This window comes from Pristiophorus japonicus, chromosome 19 (assembly GCF_044704955.1).
Source record: "Pristiophorus japonicus isolate sPriJap1 chromosome 19, sPriJap1.hap1, whole genome shotgun sequence".
NCBI lineage: Eukaryota > Metazoa > Chordata > Chondrichthyes > Pristiophoridae > Pristiophorus > Pristiophorus japonicus.
The window spans coordinates 71766840-71784272 of NC_091995.1; the positions used below are offsets into that span (position 1 = coordinate 71766840).

The following is a 17433-nucleotide window of genomic DNA, read 5'->3' on the forward strand; positions in this document are numbered from 1 at the left end:
CTTCAGACCAAGTTATCTCTTGTACAACTGGATTTAAGTAATCATGTTGAATACAGAGTACCATGATCGTGCAACTGTGTCACGCGAGATTTCTGTGAATGATCCTGTATATGTGTTGAATTATGGTCAGGGTCCCAAATGGATCGCTGGTACAGTCATGGCCAAGGAGGGCAACAGAGTATTTGTTATTAAGCTCAAGAATGGGCAAACATGTATCATGGATCAAACAAAGCTGAGGTACACAGATAAGCCAGAGCAGTCGGACGAAGAAACCGTCGACGACCAACCAACCTACCAGCAGCCTTCAGTGGACCCAAGGGTCATCAGTGAACCCGGAATTTCCATCACGGACTTGTTCAGTAAAAATGGACTTGCAATTCCTGACATGGCCACTGCCACCCCCAACAACTCAGCCATCCAGCCATCAGCCACGACAGACCCCGCACATTCACCCAAAACCGGAATTGAACTGAGACGGTCAACTCGGGAGCGTAAAACACCGGACCGTCTCAACCTGTGAAACACATGGTGCTGCTCTGGTATAAAAGGCCAGCCATTTTGTGAGTCAGGCACTTTGGGCCAGAATAAAGCACAGCCAAGATTGTACCTTGTTCAGTTAAACAGTACTCAGTTTGAAGCTTTATTGCATATATAACACAGGGCCGCTGGGAACAATGTCCGCAGAACCTTCATCACCCAGCTCCATCCACATTCGCCATTCCTCAACCCCCGCCTGATGCAGCAGCTCCCTCACTCTGCCATCAGAACCTGCTGCACACCACAGGGGGGACATTCGTAACCTCAGCAAATCCCAGATCAGAAACTCCAACCGGCAAGATCTCGGGAATTCCCAACCTCAAGGCTCGGCAAAGTCCGATCCTGGAGTGAAGCAGTTGGCTCGGGTAGGAACATATATAAGAAATAGGGACAGGAGTCGGCCATTCGGCCCCTCGAGTCTGCTCCACCATTCAATAAGATCATGTCCGATCTGATCATGGATTCAACTCCACTTCCCTGCCCGCTCCCCATAACCCTTCACTCCTCTGTCGTTCAAAAATCTGTCTCTCTCCACGTTAAATATATTCGATGACCCAGCCTCCACAGCTCTCTGGGGCAGAGAATTCCAAAGATTCATGACCCTCTTGAGAGAAGAAATTCCTCCTCATCGCCATCTTAAATGGGCGACCCCTTATTCTGAAACTATGCCCCCTAGTTCTAGATTCCCCCATGAGGGGAAACATCCTCTCAGCATCTACCCTGCCAAGCCCCCTCAGAATCTTACATGTTTCAATAAGATCACCTCTCATTCGAATAAACTCCAAAGAGTACAAGCCCAACCTGCTCAACCTTTCTTCATAAGACAACCCCTTCATCTCAGGAATCAACCGAGTGAAACTTCTTGGGGCAGCAGCAATCACGGACCAGGCACGAGGAGGGCCTCCATGAATCCGGGAGGGAGCGAGGGGAAATCAGGGTCCGGGAACTGGGGGAAGGCAACACTTTCTCCGCCGGGAATGAAAAAATGCACAACATGTTGCCCCAATCAGCAATGTCCCAGTGACCTCGGCTGTGATTGCGATCTAAACTCCGACAAGAATTCGATTATTATATAAAACCAGCTCAATTGCAACTCGTTGGGCCGCTTCCTCCAGTGTAACTACTCTGCTTACTGTAACATTTGTATCTTGTGTCGACTGTGGTCCAGTGGGCAGCACACTCGCCTCTGAACCAGAAGGTCGTGGGTTCAAGTCCCACTCCAGGAACTTGAGCACATAAATCCAGGCCGACACTCCCAGTGCAGTGCTGAGGGAGTGCTGCACTGTCGGAGGTGCTGTCTTTCGGATGAGTCATTAAACCGAGGTCCTGTCTGCCCTCTGAGTTGGATGTAAAAGATCCCATGGCACTATTTTGAAGAAGAGCAGGAGCGTTCTCCCCGGTGTCCTGGGCCAATATTTATCCCTCAATCAATATAATTTAAAAAACAGACGATCTGGTCATTATCACGTTGCTGTTTGTGGAATCTTGCTGCGCGCAAATTGGCTGCCGCGTTTCCCACATTACAACAGCGACGACACTTCAAAAGTACTTCATGGGCTGTAAAGAGCTTTGGTGGTCATGAAAGGCGCTATATAAATACAAGTCTTTTCTTTTCTTATAAACAATTTAAGACTGGAAGGTCAAACTCTGAACAGCATTTAAGCAAGGCTTCACGGTCGAAACTCTCGGTTACCCTGGTCAAGTGGTCACTTTGCTTGGACAGTAAGTGAAACCAAATGAAACTTTTATACAGAAAAATACTTGTGTTATGTAGCCGGGGGGGGTTTATAACTCGGGAGGGGGGGGGGGCTCGGAAGCAAAAGGTTTGCAAACTCCTGCTTCAGGCCATTGACGGTGACGGGGAGAATAGGGGGGTTCAAAGTCATGGGAAACGGTTCCCACTGTCGGCAACCAGAGGACACCGAGTTAAGGCAATTGGCAAAAGACCCAGAGGCAACACAAGCAACATTCCCTACCTCTGTAATCCCCCCCACCCCCGAGCTATCCGCGCTCCTCTAATTCTGCCCTCTTGAGCATCCCCGATTATAATCGCTCAACCATCGGTGGCCGTGCCTTCTGTTGCCTGGACCCAAGGTCTGGAACTCCCTCGCTAAACCTCTCCGCCTCTCTTTCCTCCTTCAAGACACTGCTTTCGGTCATTTCTAATTTCTCCTTATGTGGCTCGGTGTCAATTTTTTTATCTCATAACACTCCTGTGAAGCGCCTACGTTAATGGCGCTATAATAAATACAAGTTGTTAATTGTTTTGGGGGGGTGTTTTAAGGCCCATTCAAACGATCGCCCGAGCGCATTTTTTTTCCATTTAAAAGCCAATGAGCTGGATGCCAGGAGCGCCAGAGCGCTGCGCGTCCGGACAGCGTAAAAAGAACACGGGACACAAGGAGGGCTTGTTTAACGCGGCGAGTTGTGATCCGGGATGCGCTGCTTGAAAGGGCGGTGGGAGCAGACTACAACGGGAATTGGATAAATACTCGAACAGGAAAATTCACAGGGCTTTGGGGAAAGGGCGGGAGAGTGGGACTAATTGGATCGCTCTGTCAAAGAGCCGGACAGGTACGGTGGGCCGAATGGCCCCCACCCTCTGCACAAAAGCAGAACTAACAGAAGCAGAAGCCAGACCTCAGAGCGACACTGTGCAGAAGGAAATCACCACCACATCCGGGTTCCATCCCATCCCGACTCATTCACTGCCCAGGGCAGCTGCAAATCCAACAGGCACGTGACCAAACTCCCTCACCCTCTCCCCCACCACCACCACCAGGCAGAGTGGTACCGTCAAAGAGGGAGAGACATGCATTTATATAGCGCCTTTCACGACCATCGGACATCCCGAAGCACTTTACAGCCAACAAAAGTGTGGTCACTGCTGTAGTGTCGTCAGGGTCACTGAAGGTCACACACCGTGCAATGGGGAGAGGGAGAGGGGAGAGGGAGAGCGGGGGAGAGGGGAGAGGGTCAACGGGGAGGGGGGGAGGCGAGAGGAAGGGGGAGGGGGAGAGGGAGGGGGAGAGGAGGGGGGAGAGGAGGGGGGAGAGGAGGGGGAGCAAGGTGGAGGGGGTTAAAATTCAGACTCACATATTGAGCCAGAGCTTTAATTCCACTGGGGAATCGCTGGGGATCGGCCACCAGGCGGCCCAGTGAGTCCCGCTTCTTTGCAGCCCAGCAGTCGTCGATATTCACGTACTGGTAGCCCAGCTCCTTCCAGCCATCCTCCGCCAACCGGTCCGCCATGTCCATGAACAGGCGCTCACTGTTGGAAAACAGAGGATAACGAGTTAGCCTTCCTGCCCAATGGGCCTTGCGCAGAGTAGTGCTGGTGGAGGCCCCGACAACAGGCCTAGGCCTCAGACAACAGGCCCAGACCCCCAACAACAGGCCCAGACCCCCAACAGGCCCAGACCCCCAACAACAGGCCCAGACAACAGGCCCAGACCTCAGACAAAAGGCCCAGACCTCAGACAAAAGGCCCAGACCCCAACAACAGGCCCAGACCCCCAACAACAGGCCCAGACCCCCAACAACAGGCCCAAACCCCCAACAGCAGGCCCAGACCCCCAACAACAGGCCCAGACCCCCAACAACAGGCCCAGACCTCAGACAACAGGCCCAGGCCCCAACAACAGGCCCAGACCCCCAACAACAGGCCCAGACCCCCAACAACAGGCCCAGACCCCAACAACAGGCCCAGACCTCAACACACAGGCCCAGACCCCAACACACAGGCCCAGACCCCAACAACAGGCCCAGACCCCCAACAGGCCCAGACCCCCGACAACAGGCCCAGACCTCAGACAGCAGGCCCAGGCCCCAACACACAGGCCCAGGCCCCAACACACAGGCCCAGACCCCAACAGGCCCAGACCTCAGACAACAGGCCCAGGCCTCAGACAACAGGCCCAGGCCCCAACACACAGGCCCAGACCCCAACAACAGGCCCAGACCTCAGACAACAGGCCCAGGCCCCAACAGGCCCAGACCTCAGACAACAGGCCCAGGCCTTAGACAACAGGCCCAGGCTCAGACAACAGTTGCATTTAGCAGACCACAGGATCATTGCAAGATCATAACTCTGGGGTTTGCAGATCACTCCATGAGGATAGGTGTCATGTGGTGTGATATTGCCCCATAGCGCACGGTTAGGAGCACTTGTCTCTGCTCGCAGCTGATAGTCAACATCTGGGGTAAGGGACGGAAGGACAAGAAATGAGACAAGACTCCGGCTCCTGAACCCGATCCTGGATGCCTGCTGGAAAGACTGACATCGGTGTGATCGCCCCTGTGGTCCAATAGACACTGGAACTCACTGCCTGCGCACGCATATCAAGAATGGCCACGTTGCAGGCAGCTGGTATCTGTGAAACAGAACTCCAAACCTAATTCCCCAAACGGTATAACTGTACCCCAGTGAGAGTCAGTGTCTGTGGGACTGTACCCCAGTGAGAGTCAGTGTCTGTGGGACTGTACCCCAGTGAGAGTCAGTGTCTGTGGGACTGTACCCCAGTGAGAGTCAGTGTATGTGGAACCCGTACCCCAATGAGAGTCAGTGTGTGTGAGACTGTACCCCAGTGAGAATCAGTGTGTGTGGGACCCGTACCCCAGTGAGAGTCAGTGTCTGTGGGACCCGTACCCCAGTGAGAGTCAGTGTGTGTGGGACTGTATCCCAGTGAGAGTCAATGTGTGTGGAATTGTACCCCAGTGAGAGTCGGTGTGTGTGGGACTGTACCCCAGTGAGTCAGTGTGTGTGGAACTGTACCCCAGTGAGAGTCAGTGTGTGTGGAACTGTACCCCAGTGAGAGTCAGTGTGTATGGAACTGTACCCCAGTGAGAGTCAATGTGTATGGGACCCATACCTCAGTGAGAGTCAGTGTGTGTGGGACTGTACCCCAGTGAGAGTCAGTGTGTGTGGGACTGTACCCCAGTGAGAGTCAGTGTGTGTGGGACTCGTATCCCAGTGAGAGTCAGTGTGTGTGGGACTGTACCCCAGTGAGAGTCAGTGTGTGTGAGACTGTACCCCAGTGAGAGTTGGTGTGTGTGGAACTGTATCCCAGTGAGAGTCAGTGTATGTGGAACTATACCCCAAATGAGTCAGTGTGTGGGACTGTACCCCAGTGAGAATATGTGTGTGTGGAACTGTACCCCAGTGAGTCAGTGTCTGTGGGACTGTACCCCAGTGAGAGTCAGTGTCTGTGGGACTGTACCCCAGTGAGAGTCAGTGTGTGTGGAACTATACCCCAGTGAGAGTCAGTGTGTGTGGGACTGTACCCCAGTGAGAGTCAGTGTGTGAGAGTCAGTGTGTGTGGAACTGTACCCCAGTGAGAGTCGGTGTGTGTGGAACTGTATCCAAGTGAGAGTCAGCGTGTGTGGAACTGTACCCCAGTGAGAGTCAGTGTGTGTGGGACTGTACCCCCAGTGAGAGTCAGTGTCTGTGGGACTGTACCCCAGTGAGAGTCAGTGTGTGTGGGACCCGTACCCCAGTGAGAGTCGGTGTGTATGGAACTGTATCCCAGTGAGAGTCAGCGTGTGTGGAACTGTACCCCAGTGAGAGTCAGTGTGTGTGGAACTGTTCCCCAGTGAGAATCTGTGTGTGTGACTGTACCCCAGTGAGAGTCAGTGTGTGGGACTGTACCCCAGTGAGTGTCAGTGTGTGGGACTGTACCCCAGTGAGAGTCAGTGTGTGGGACTGTACCCCAGTGAGAGTCAGTGTGTGTGGAACTGTTCCCCAGTGAGAATCTGTGTGTGTGGAAATGTACCCCAGTGAGAGTCAGTGTGTGTGGGACCCGTACCCCAGTGAGTGTCAGTGTGTGGGACTGTACCCCAGTGAGAGTCAGTGTGTGGGACTGTACCCCAGTGAGAGTCAGTGTGTGTGGAACTGTACCCCAGTGAGTGTCAGTGTGTGTGGGACCCGTACCCCAGTGAGTGTCAGTGTGTGTGGGACCCGTACCCCAGTGAGAGTCAGTGTGTGTGGAACTGTACCGCAGTGAGTGTCAGTGTGTGTGGGACCCGTACCCCAGTGAGTGTCAGTGTGTGTGGGACCCGTACCCCAGTGAGTGTCAGTGTGTATGGGACTGTACCCTCAGATGGGACTTGCCTGTGAAATGAATTGTGATGAGGAGGTCACATCTTCACCCGTAATATGTTTAGGGACAAGGCGGCCTGAATCTAGTCTCTGCCCAAGTTGCCTTGATGTTAGTCGGGGGTCATGGATCGGCGGTGGGGGGGGGAAAAGAGGTTCCAGTCCCGGCCTCACCTGATGCAGTTTTCGGGATCGTTGTCGCAGTCGATGTTGCAGCGAAAGCGTTCCCAGGCCAGCCATCCCATGGGCGGGGTCCGCATCAGGCCGTTGTCCAGTGACTGGCCGCAGCGGACCAGCAGCAACACGAGAGACACGAGCAGCAGTTCCATCCCCGGCCGAGCCAAAGCCTCACCTGTCGCGGCAATAACGGAAAAGACGCAGTGAGACAGGCCGCCAATCACGTGGAGGCCATTCGGCCCATCATACATTGTGCTGGCTCTTTGAGTGAGCGATCCAATTAGTCCCACTCTCCCCTGCTCTATCTCCACAGCCCTGAAAATGTTTCCTTTTCAAGTATTTATCCAGTAACCCTTTGGAAAGTTACTATTGAATCTGCCCTTTCAGGCAGCGTGTTCCCGGTCACAACAACTCGCTGCGTTAAAATTCTCTTCATCTCCCCGTCTGGTTCTTTTGCCAATTGCCTTAACTCTGTGTCCTCTGGATCCCGACCCTACTGCCACTGGAAACAGTGTCTCCTTATCTACTCTATCAAATCCCCTTCGTAATTTTGAACGCCTCTTTTAAATCTCTCCTTAACCTTCTCTACATTACAACAGTGACTACACTCCAGAAGTACTTCATTGGCTATAAAGTGCTTCGAGACATCCGGTGGTCGTGGGACTGCGCTATAGAAAGCCAATAAGGAGGTTCTGCTTATAAAGGAGAACAAGCCCAGCTTCTCCAGTGTCTCCACCCGACGGAAATCCCTCATCCCTGCCGCCACTCAGAAGCGGCCCAAACAGAACGCGTTTCATCTGAGTAGTGCCAGACTCTCCCCCGCCCTCACTCCCGATCGTGAGTGCCCCCCAAACTCCACTCCGCCCCGCCCTCACTCCCGATCGTGAGTGCCCCCCAAACCCCCCTCCGCCCCGCCCTCACTCCCGATCGTGAGTGCCCCCCAAACTCCACTCCGCCCCGCCCTCACTCCCGATCGTGAGTGCCCCCCAAACCCCCCTCCGCCCCGCCCTCACTCCCGATCGTGAGTGCCCCCCAAACTCCACTCCGCCCCGCCCTCACTCCCGATCGTGAGTGCCCCCCAAACCCCCCTCCGCCCCGCCCTCACTCCCGATCGTGAGTGCCCCCCAAACCCCCCTCCGCCCCGCCCTCACTCCCGATCGTGAGTGCCCCCCAAACCCCCTTCCGCCCCGCCCTCACTCCCGATCGTGAGTGCCCCCCAAACCCCACTCCGCCCCGCCCTCACTCCCGATCGCGGGTTGCCCCCTACCCACTGTACGATCCTGCCCTCCACCTCCACCACCCCCCCCACCTGGTGTGAGTGGGTGGGCTTCAGGCTGCACGGGCGGGTGGGCCGTCGGCCGAGAGCGTGCGCGGGGTTCAAATGAGGCTCGGCTGTTAAAATCAGGCGGAAAGGTATAAAGGCAGCAACCGGGGCAGACAGAGCACCTCACCATCATCATCGGCAGTCCCTCGAAGAGAGGATGACTTGCTTCCATGCCAAAAAGGGATGAGTTCACAGATGTTTCAATGATGGACCTAATATTCCAGATCATGAACTATATCCTGAAGGGTGGAAGATGCCTGTGGGTGGATCTTTTTCACGTGGGGTGACCGTTGCACACCAGCCACCACACGGGCTTGACAGAGCTAGGCCTTGATCCGGTGGCAAGGATTACCCAAGACCAACTGGAGACCAGCTCTGCTGCACGGACCTAGTGCACACATAGCGCAGTGTGGGCTGGCCCGTGCTGCCCCTGGGCCCTCGCCTCTCCCGGGCTCCGATCACGTTGCTCCATGACCTCGCCGCTGTGTCTGCCCACGCTCCAATCACCGACCTGGACCGTGATGACGTCACTCTTCGCTGCCGTCGCCCTCCTGCGCCAGCTCGTGCTGTACCTTGCCGTGGTACACCGCCACGCTGCCCATGGCCGCCGCTCACCGCTCCTTTTCCGGCCCCGACCTGCCGCTGAGGGTCTCTCGCAGGTCGGGGCCACCACGCTGCGAACAGGCAGCTGCTGACCTCCCCCCGCCAGCCCAGGCCCCTGACCCCTGACCCTCATTCCCTTCCGACCTCTCGGGCTTCACACAGCGGGTTAACAGCCGGGCCAGGGTTGGTGCTCGCTCCGAAGCCACCCACCCGTTCCCAGCGACAGGACCTCCTCCAGATCCCCTTCCCCTGGCGGGTCAACGCAACCGTTGGCCAACTGCAGGTGCATCCTGCTCACGGAAATCTCCGGCACACAGGGTCAGCCGTGGCTCAGTGGGCAGCCCTCTCGCCTCGGAGTCAGAAGGTCGTGGGTTCAAGTCCCACTCCAGAGACTTGAGCGCAAAAAAAATCCAGGCTGACACTCCCAGTGCAGTGCTGAGGGAGTGCTGCACTGTCGGAGGTGCCGTCTTTCGGATGAGACGTTAAACCGAGGCCCCGTCTGCCCTCTCAGGTGAACGTAAAAGATCCCACGGCACTATTTTGAAGAAGAGCAGGGGAGATATCCCCGGTGTCCTGGGCCAATATTTATCCCTCAATCAACATCACTAAAACAGATTATCTGGTCATTATCACATCGGAGTTTGCTGTGTGCAAATTGGCTGCTGCGTTTACCACATTACAACAGTAACTACACTCCAAGAAAAAGTATTGTAGAGCGCTTTGAGGCGTTCGCTGGGCAGGCCACATTGTTCGCATGCCAGACACGAGGCTCCCAAAGCAAGCGCTCTACTCGGAACTCCTTCACGGCAAATGAGCCCCAGGTGGGCAGAGGAAACGTTACAAGGACACCCTCAAAGCCTCCCTGATAAAGTGCAACGTCCCCACTGACACCTGGGAGTCCCTGGCCATAGACCGCCCTAAGTGGAGGAAGAGCATCCGGGAGGGCACTGAGCTCCTCGAGTCTCGTCGCCGAGAGCATGCAGAAATCAAGCGCAGGCAGCGGAAAGAGCGTGCAGCAAACCTGTCCCACCCACCCCTTCCCTCAATGACTATCTGTCCCACTTTGACAGGGACTGTGGTTCCCGTATTGGACTGTTCAGCCACCGAAAGACTCTTTTTAAGAGTGGAAGCAAGTCTTCCTCGATTCCGAGGGACTGTCTATGATCACAATACTGACTACACTCCAACAAAATGTAATGTAAAGCGCTTTGAGACGCCTTGTGGTCGAGAAAGGCGCTATATAAATGTAAGTCTTTCTTTCATTTTCCCCCCTCTCAGGGCCACCTTGGTTGAAAGCTCGAATAATCCGACACATCGTAACCATGGTTACCCCAGAGATACGCTCCCCCGCTCGCTCGCTGCGAACACTCACTCACTCTCGGTCGTGTCTAGGTCGCAGCAGAAGCAGCAGACAGCTCCACTTCCTGCTCCGTTCAGTACAAACACTTACCTGATCACTGCCGTCACATGATCGCTTCTCCTCGGCTCAGAGCAGAGCTTCCAGCTCACCGGGACACTGGGAGAAAGCCACACCCCTCCCCGAACCACAATCAAAGCCCCAGGAGCTGCACAAGATCAACAGCCGAGGCCCCGAGAGGCTGCGATACCTCCGCGCACACTGCCACCTACAGCTGGCATCTGGCAGGGCCCCAGCTTAACTGGACAGGCTCGATGCAGGAAGAATGTTCCCGATGTTGGGGAAGTCCAGAACCAGGGGTCACAGTCTAAGGATAAGGGGTAAGCCATTTTGGACCGAGATGAGGAGAAACTTCTTCACCCAGAGAGTGGTGAACCTGTGGAATTCTCTGCCACAGAAAGTTGTTGAGGCCAATTCGTTAGATATATTCAAAAGGGAGTTAGATGTGGCCCTTACAGTTAAAGGGATCAAGGGGTATGGAGAGAAGGCAGGAATGGGTTACTGAAGTTGCATGATCAGCAATGATCATATTGAATGGTGGTGCAGGCTCGATGGGCCGAATGGCCTACTCCTGCATCTATTTTCTACGTTTCTATGTTTCTGGCCAAACCTCACAGCGAGAGTGCCACCTACCAATGCTGTTTGTGTTTACACGACAACAACCACTTGTATTTATATCATCACCATCATAGGCAGTCCCTCGAAGCGAGGATGACTTGCTTCCACGCCAAAAAGGGATGAGTTCACAGATGTTTCAATGAAGGACCTAATATTCCAAATCCAGAACTACATGTTGAAGGGTGGAAGATGCCTGTGTGTGGATTTTTTTAACGTGTGGTAGCTGTTGCACACCAGCCACCACACGGGCTTGACAGAGCTAGGTCTTGGTCCAGTGGCAAGGATTAACCAGGACGACTGGAGACCAGTTCTGCTGCACAGACCCAGTGCGCACACATATCGCAGTGTGGGCTGGCCCGTGCTGCCCCTGGGCCCTCACCTCTTCTGGGCTGCTCCTTCGGCCCTCCTGCTGTGCTGTGTATTTATATAGCGCCTTTAACGTAGCAAAACATCCCAAGGCACTCCACAGGAGCGTTACACGATTAAAAATTTGACACCGAGCCGCATAAGTAGAAATAACGCAGGTGACCAAAAGCTCGGAACTCCTGCAGGGCAAGCGAGCCCCAGGTGGGCAGAGGAAACATTGCAGGGACACCCTCAAAGCCTCCTTGATAAAGTGCAATGTCCCCACTGACACCTGGGAGTCCCTGGCCAAAGACCGCCCTAAGTGGAGGAAGTGCATCCGGGAGGGCGCTGAGCACCTCGAGTCTCGTCGGCGAGAGCATGCAGAAATCAAGCGCAGGCAGCGGAAGGAGCGTGCGGCAAACCAGACTCCCCACCCACCCCTTCCCTCAACGACTATCTGTCCCACCTGTGATAGGGACTGTAATTCATGTATTGGACTGTACAGTCAGCTGAGAACTCACTTTTAGAGTGGAAACAAGTTACTCGATTTCGAGGGACTGCCTATGATGGTAAGCAAAGTAGGTTTTAAGGAGCGTCTTGAAGGAGGAAAGAGAAGCGGAGAGGTTTAGGCAGCGAGTTCCAGGGCTTGGGGCTCAGGCAACAGAAGACACGGCCACCGATGGTTGAGCGATTACAATCAGGGATGCTCAGGAGGGCAGAATTAGAATGTTCCACACACAATTCAGTCCTTTCACAGTGCTTTGGAAGCAGCCATTCCACACTGGGGAAGTGTCACAAACAGCAGCAAGAAGCACGGCCTGTTAATCTGCCTGCTTCACTCAAGCCCTACCCTAGAGCCTTGAGTGCACAATCCAGGCTGACACTGGTGCGGTACCGAGGCAGTGCTGCACTGTCGGATGAGACGTTAAACCGAGGCCCCGTCTGCCCTCTCAGGTGACGTAAAATATCCCGCGGCACTATTTTGAAGAAGAGCAGGGAAGTTATCCCTGGTGTCCTGGCTGACAGTTATCCCTCAATCAACATCATTATCTGCTCATTATCACATTGCTGTTTGTGGGAGCTTGCTGTGCACCATTGCCGGCCGCATTTCCCTACGTACAAAAGTGGCTCCATGTCAAAGGTACTCCACTTGCTATAAAGTGCTTTGATCTGAGATTGTAATCATCATCATCATAGGCAGTCCCTCGGAATCGAGGAAGACTTGCTTCCACTCTTAAAATGAGCCCTTAGGTGGCAGAACAGTCCTATATGAGAGCCACAGTCCCTGTCACAGGTGGGACAGACAGTGGTTGAGGGAAAGAGTGGGTGGGACAGGTTCACCGCATGCTCTTTCCGCTGCCTGTGCTTGATTTCTGCATTTTTTTAATTTCAAAATATACGTTATTCATATAAAAAGTTTGCACAATACATTGGAAGACAGTTCAGTACATTTGGATGCGGTCAGCAATCCCATACAATACATTTGGATGCTGTAAGAGGAAAATTTGGCATTGGGGTACCAGTGGGACAAGGGTTAAAGTGCTGGTTCCTGCACTGGCCCATAAGGAGATAAAGACCTTTCTTCTCACGCCTTGTACAAGGCTCCAGAAGGTACTGTTATGGGTTGGGATACCAGATAGTATTCCAACATGGAATGTTAATAGGAGAGAACCTAAACAGACCGCTGAAAAGGACGTGAGAAGAGACCCGAGATAGACTTCATGGCACCAAAGGAAATGTATAACAAACTCCACCCTAGAGATACCATTCTGGGAACGGTCTAAGATGGTCACGAGATCATGGCCTGTCAGTCAGAGCTCATGACTTGTCAATCCGGAGTAGTACTGATAAGATAATCCAATTAGAAATCTAGGGAGGTCTTGACTGGGAACAGAGGGGTTTTTGAAATGTATAAAAGTTGTATGATTGTGCTGTTCGGGGAGCATCTCCACCCACAGGCGGCTGTGATGAGGGGTGTTCCCGGACGTTCGTAATAAAGATCGTTATACTTCGAGAATTGCTACGTGGGCTGGGGCGAGCGTCGACCCTCTATATCAGTGGGCCCGCTCGTGGGAAAAGAAGCCTTCCCTCTCTCCCCTCAACATTTGGTGCTGCGAGCAGGGTACGGACTTCCCGAACGGAACAATGACCCAGCTGTTGGGGTGAGTATGTTTTAATTTACCACCTTCAAGTTAGAGCTGTGGCATTGTAAACCGCAAGGGAAGGACATCCGTACAAAAGAACCAGCTGTAGTGAGTCCCGGAGGGACGGAGACGGAGGACAGGGACGATCTAGGGGTGAAAGGGGGTCAAAAGGTGCATCCTAAAACGTGCGCGTATAGGTAGCACGCAGTGCGAGGGTATGGCACAAGGGAAGATATATAGATATAAATAACGTCCTGCATTCCTAACACGAATTTAAAGGAGTACCCAAGACCCTCATAGCCCGAAGAAGATGGGTAATACGGCTATTAAAAAGGCGAATAAAACCAATTGTAACTACGTAATGCCATAAAAAAGCTGATAGTGACTATTTTAAGTGACACATGGATCCAAAAATAGAGCCGGCCAAACAATTAATAGGCTTTGTTGAATGAAGAGAGACTTTTGTGAATGTCTGTCGTTGAGTGAGATTCCTTGTGTGATTTTTTGACTGCGGAATGAATTTTTCATGTTTCTGAAAGCCTGTTTGGAAAAATAGTGCAGCTCCACCCACTTTTCCAAACAGAGTGAAAGTTTTTTTAACCCTTTGTAGTGTTGTCCTGTGAATGTTTAAAAATGTATAGAGACATTGAAGTTGAGAACGTGGAAATTGTATAGGGACAGTATAAGCTAACAAAGAATTCATGGAGGAATAGCCATGACATCTCAGACTCGAGACTGTGAAATGTTACAACACTAACACATATTGAAACAAAACCCACAGCTTGCAGAAAATCCTCAAGGTCTTATTAAATCATGTTATTAACCTGAAACATTAACAGAAGGTCTTTGTTTAAAATCAGACCATACTTAGGTCGGCTTATGAGTGGACAAAGGGAAAGAGGGATCAAAAGGGATAGGCTGGACTAGGATGTCACTCTAGCCCTATCTTGTTATCTTTTGCCGAAAATGTATAACCGTCGTCCCTTTACAATGTAACGTCACTTTGTCCGTAGGAAGTGGGTGCGTTCTATCAGAGTTGCATTCCTTCTGTCTGATAAGGTCCCCGATCGGGATTTGCTTTCGCCGTCTTTTGCTCGGACACGCAGTCGGTCCGCAGATTGCTCGCAATCTGCGACCAGTTTGAACTGGCCTCGGGAGCAAAGGTCAACCGCACCAAAAGCGAGGCCATGCTCTTTGGTCACTGGACCGACCGAGCCTCCATTCCCTTCACCGTCAAGCCAGATTTCCTGAAGGTGCTGGGAATATGGTTCGGAGCGGACGGGGCGTGCGCCAAAAACTGGGATGAGCGCATTGCCAAGGTCAGACAGAAACTGTCATTTTGGGAGCAGCGCTCCCTTTCCATCACAGGCAAGAACCTGGTCATCAAGAGCGAGGTGCTCTCGGTGTTGTTGTACGTGGCGCAGGTCTGGCCCATCTCACGCTGCAGCGCCGCGGCAGTCACCCGAGCCGTCTTCCACTTTGTCTGAAGATCCAAAATGGACCGTGTCCGCAGAGACACGATGTACAAATCTCTGGACAGTGGAGGAAAGGACGTTCCGAACGTGGCCCTCATCCTGATGGCCACCTTTGTGTGCGGCTGCATCAAGCTATGCACAGCCCCCCAGTACGCAAACACCAAGTGTCACTCCGTGCTGAGGTTCTACCTGTCCCCGGTGTTGAGAAGGATGGGTCTGGCCACGCTGCCGCGAAACGCCCCCACCAGTTGGACCATGCCTGTCCACCTGTCCTTCGTGGAAAAGTTCTTCAAAAGAAACCCCTTTGACCACAAGGCCATCAAACAGTGGTCAGCACGTAAGGTCCTGGACACCCTACGAAAGAAGGAGACGGTGGACCATGTCGGGTGGTTCCCCGAGCGGACTGTCGAACTTGTTTGGCAGAACGTCTCATCGCCAGAGCTTTCGCACAAGCACCAAGACGTAGCTTGGTTGGCGGTGAGGGGGGCCCTACCCGTCAGAGTGTTCATGCACAGCCAACGCCTCAGCAGCACGGCACGGTGCCCCCGAGTCGGCTGCGGGGCGGACGAGACTGTCACCCATCTCCTTCAGGATTGCGCCTTCGTAAGGCAGGTCTGGAAAGAGATGCAGTGGTTGCTGTCGAGGTTCATCCCAAGCAGCTCCGTAACACAGGACTCTGTGCTCTACGGGCTGTTCCCAGGGACACACACCGAGACAGACATCACCTGCTACTGGAGGGCCATCAACTCGGTCAAACACGCTCTTTGGTCTTGCCGAAACTTGCTGGTCTTCCAGAACAAGGAGATGACCACGTCCGCATGTTGCAGACTGGCGCAATCCAAGATCCAGGAATACGTGCTGAGGGACGCACTGAAAATTGGTGCAGTCGCCGCAAAGGCACGGTGGGGTAGGGCCACAGTCTAAAACCCTTCCGCCACGGAAAACCCGGGGGCAGAAATCAGCACCAAACTCCCTCGGGCTGTATTTGTATTTGTATTTGTAATTTACACTTTGTGTACATAGAGCACCAAACCTGTAAACATCAATGTAGTGCCATGTACAATGTAAGGTGTGTTATGAAATGCAAGTTTGAAAAGAAAAAATGTAAATGTACCATCACCCATTCCGGGCTCTGTATTGTAACACATGAAATGTAATTTGAGTAAATGTACCACAATGTACCCTGTTTATTGTACTGAATCGCAGTTGAACAGAAAAACGAGAAATGTAACGAACGAAACTGCCGTCGGCACCCAGATGTATTGTATGGGATTGCTGACCGCAGCGAAATGTAATGAAATGCCATCGAATGTACTGTACAGATTCTTTTTATGAATAAAGTATATTTTGAAATAAAAAAAAAAGATTTGCTTTTTAAATAAAAGCTTGCTTTGTTTAAAGCACAAACGGTATTCGTTTCAGTAATTTTGCTGAACCAGATTGAGGTAAAAGAATCCAGAAATCAACAGTCCTGTATGTGGGAAGTTTTAAGACATTTTAAGTTAGAAACGCAAGTGTGGATTTATTCGGATGATAAGTTACGCTTCTCGGCCTTTTGGCTAAGATCATGCGTAACTGACCTGACAGGGGAGTAACCATGACCCCAAAGTGGTTCTCCCTGGATCAGGAAGGTGGTTCTCCTATGCTTTTTGGAAATAGGAGGTGGGTGGGGTGGCTTGACCCATCCACCTCCATGGCACGAACTTGGTATTGCAGTACTTCCAGGAATGGTGCAGTGGCTCTAGGCCTTTTGGCTAAGAGCATTGGCGCAGAGTGATCCTTGGTGTGTGCAAGGTGACCTCTGGCGTTTGTGATTTGACAAAGAATTGGAAAGATTGGCTACGAATTTAAAAAAAAAATAAATAAATAAATAAGTTACGGAGCTAGGAAATGCACAAAGGATAGGTTTGTTGAGCAAAAGATAAAAAATACATGGTCCCGGTGGTTAAAAAAAAAAAGAATTTATTTGACACGCTCACTTACTTGTCGAAAGAAAACACGCAATCACTGATTACATTGGGTTGAAAGACATAAATTTAGTCTAGGAATGAGATAAAGAATGCCTTTTAAAAAAGGCCTGTGAGGATCTCTCGCGGCTGCGGGCTGGGGAAGTACACTCCCATTTTCCTTTGTGTAAAACCTTGACGCAAAAGCTTCGAGCTCGGTAAAAAAAAAGAGTTTTAAATAAAGATTGAAATTACAACATTTGAATTGGGATTTTGAGATATTAAGAGAAGGCACAGCAAAATACTGAGATGGATTCAAACTAAAAAAATTAATTATTAAATTAATCTCTTAAAGAAAAAAGGAGAAATAAAACTAAAAGGTTTGGAAACAATCTTGAAATACCTTCACGGATCAGGTCAAACTCCTGGGCGAGTGGCGAGGTATCTGCGAAGTTGTAAAAGTGCAAGCTTTAGCAGTTTAGGAAAAGACATTGTAACGACTTTGAAACTGGAATTTGAGATAACGAAAAGCAGCCCTCAAAGCTTACGCGCTACATTCCGTTCTAGTTATGGAGAAAAGAAAAAGATAAAGACGCCACTTTGAAAGTAAACAAATTGAACGAATTTGAAAGAAAAAGTGTCTTCGATTGTCTGATGATTTTAAATTAACAAATTTACGAGCCCTCCGTGTAAAATACAAAACCTAATTTGAAGAAAGATGAGAAGACTTTTATTATGACGGCTTTACGAATG

The 17433-nt window shown here is 51.8% G+C and overlaps 1 protein-coding gene and 1 pseudogene across 3 annotated transcripts in view; one reads left to right on the plus strand and one right to left on the minus strand.

Moving 5' to 3' along the window:
• Positions 1-17433, minus strand: part of LOC139229930 (alpha-N-acetylgalactosaminidase-like) — a 63563-nt gene extending 46130 nt beyond the window's left edge. Inside the window, exons 1-4 of one of the 3 annotated variants that reach the window (XM_070861573.1) lie at positions 17384-17433; positions 17084-17125; positions 6806-6983; positions 3634-3808 (exon numbers count right to left, since the gene is read on the minus strand). In XM_070861573.1, the coding sequence (XP_070717674.1) occupies positions 3634-3808; positions 6806-6960 (330 nt within the window). In that variant the 5' untranslated portion in view covers positions 6961-6983; positions 17084-17125; positions 17384-17433. The other 2 variants (XM_070861572.1, XM_070861574.1) reach the window with 2 other exon arrangements.
• Positions 16274-16475, plus strand: LOC139230791 (U2 spliceosomal RNA; annotated as a pseudogene).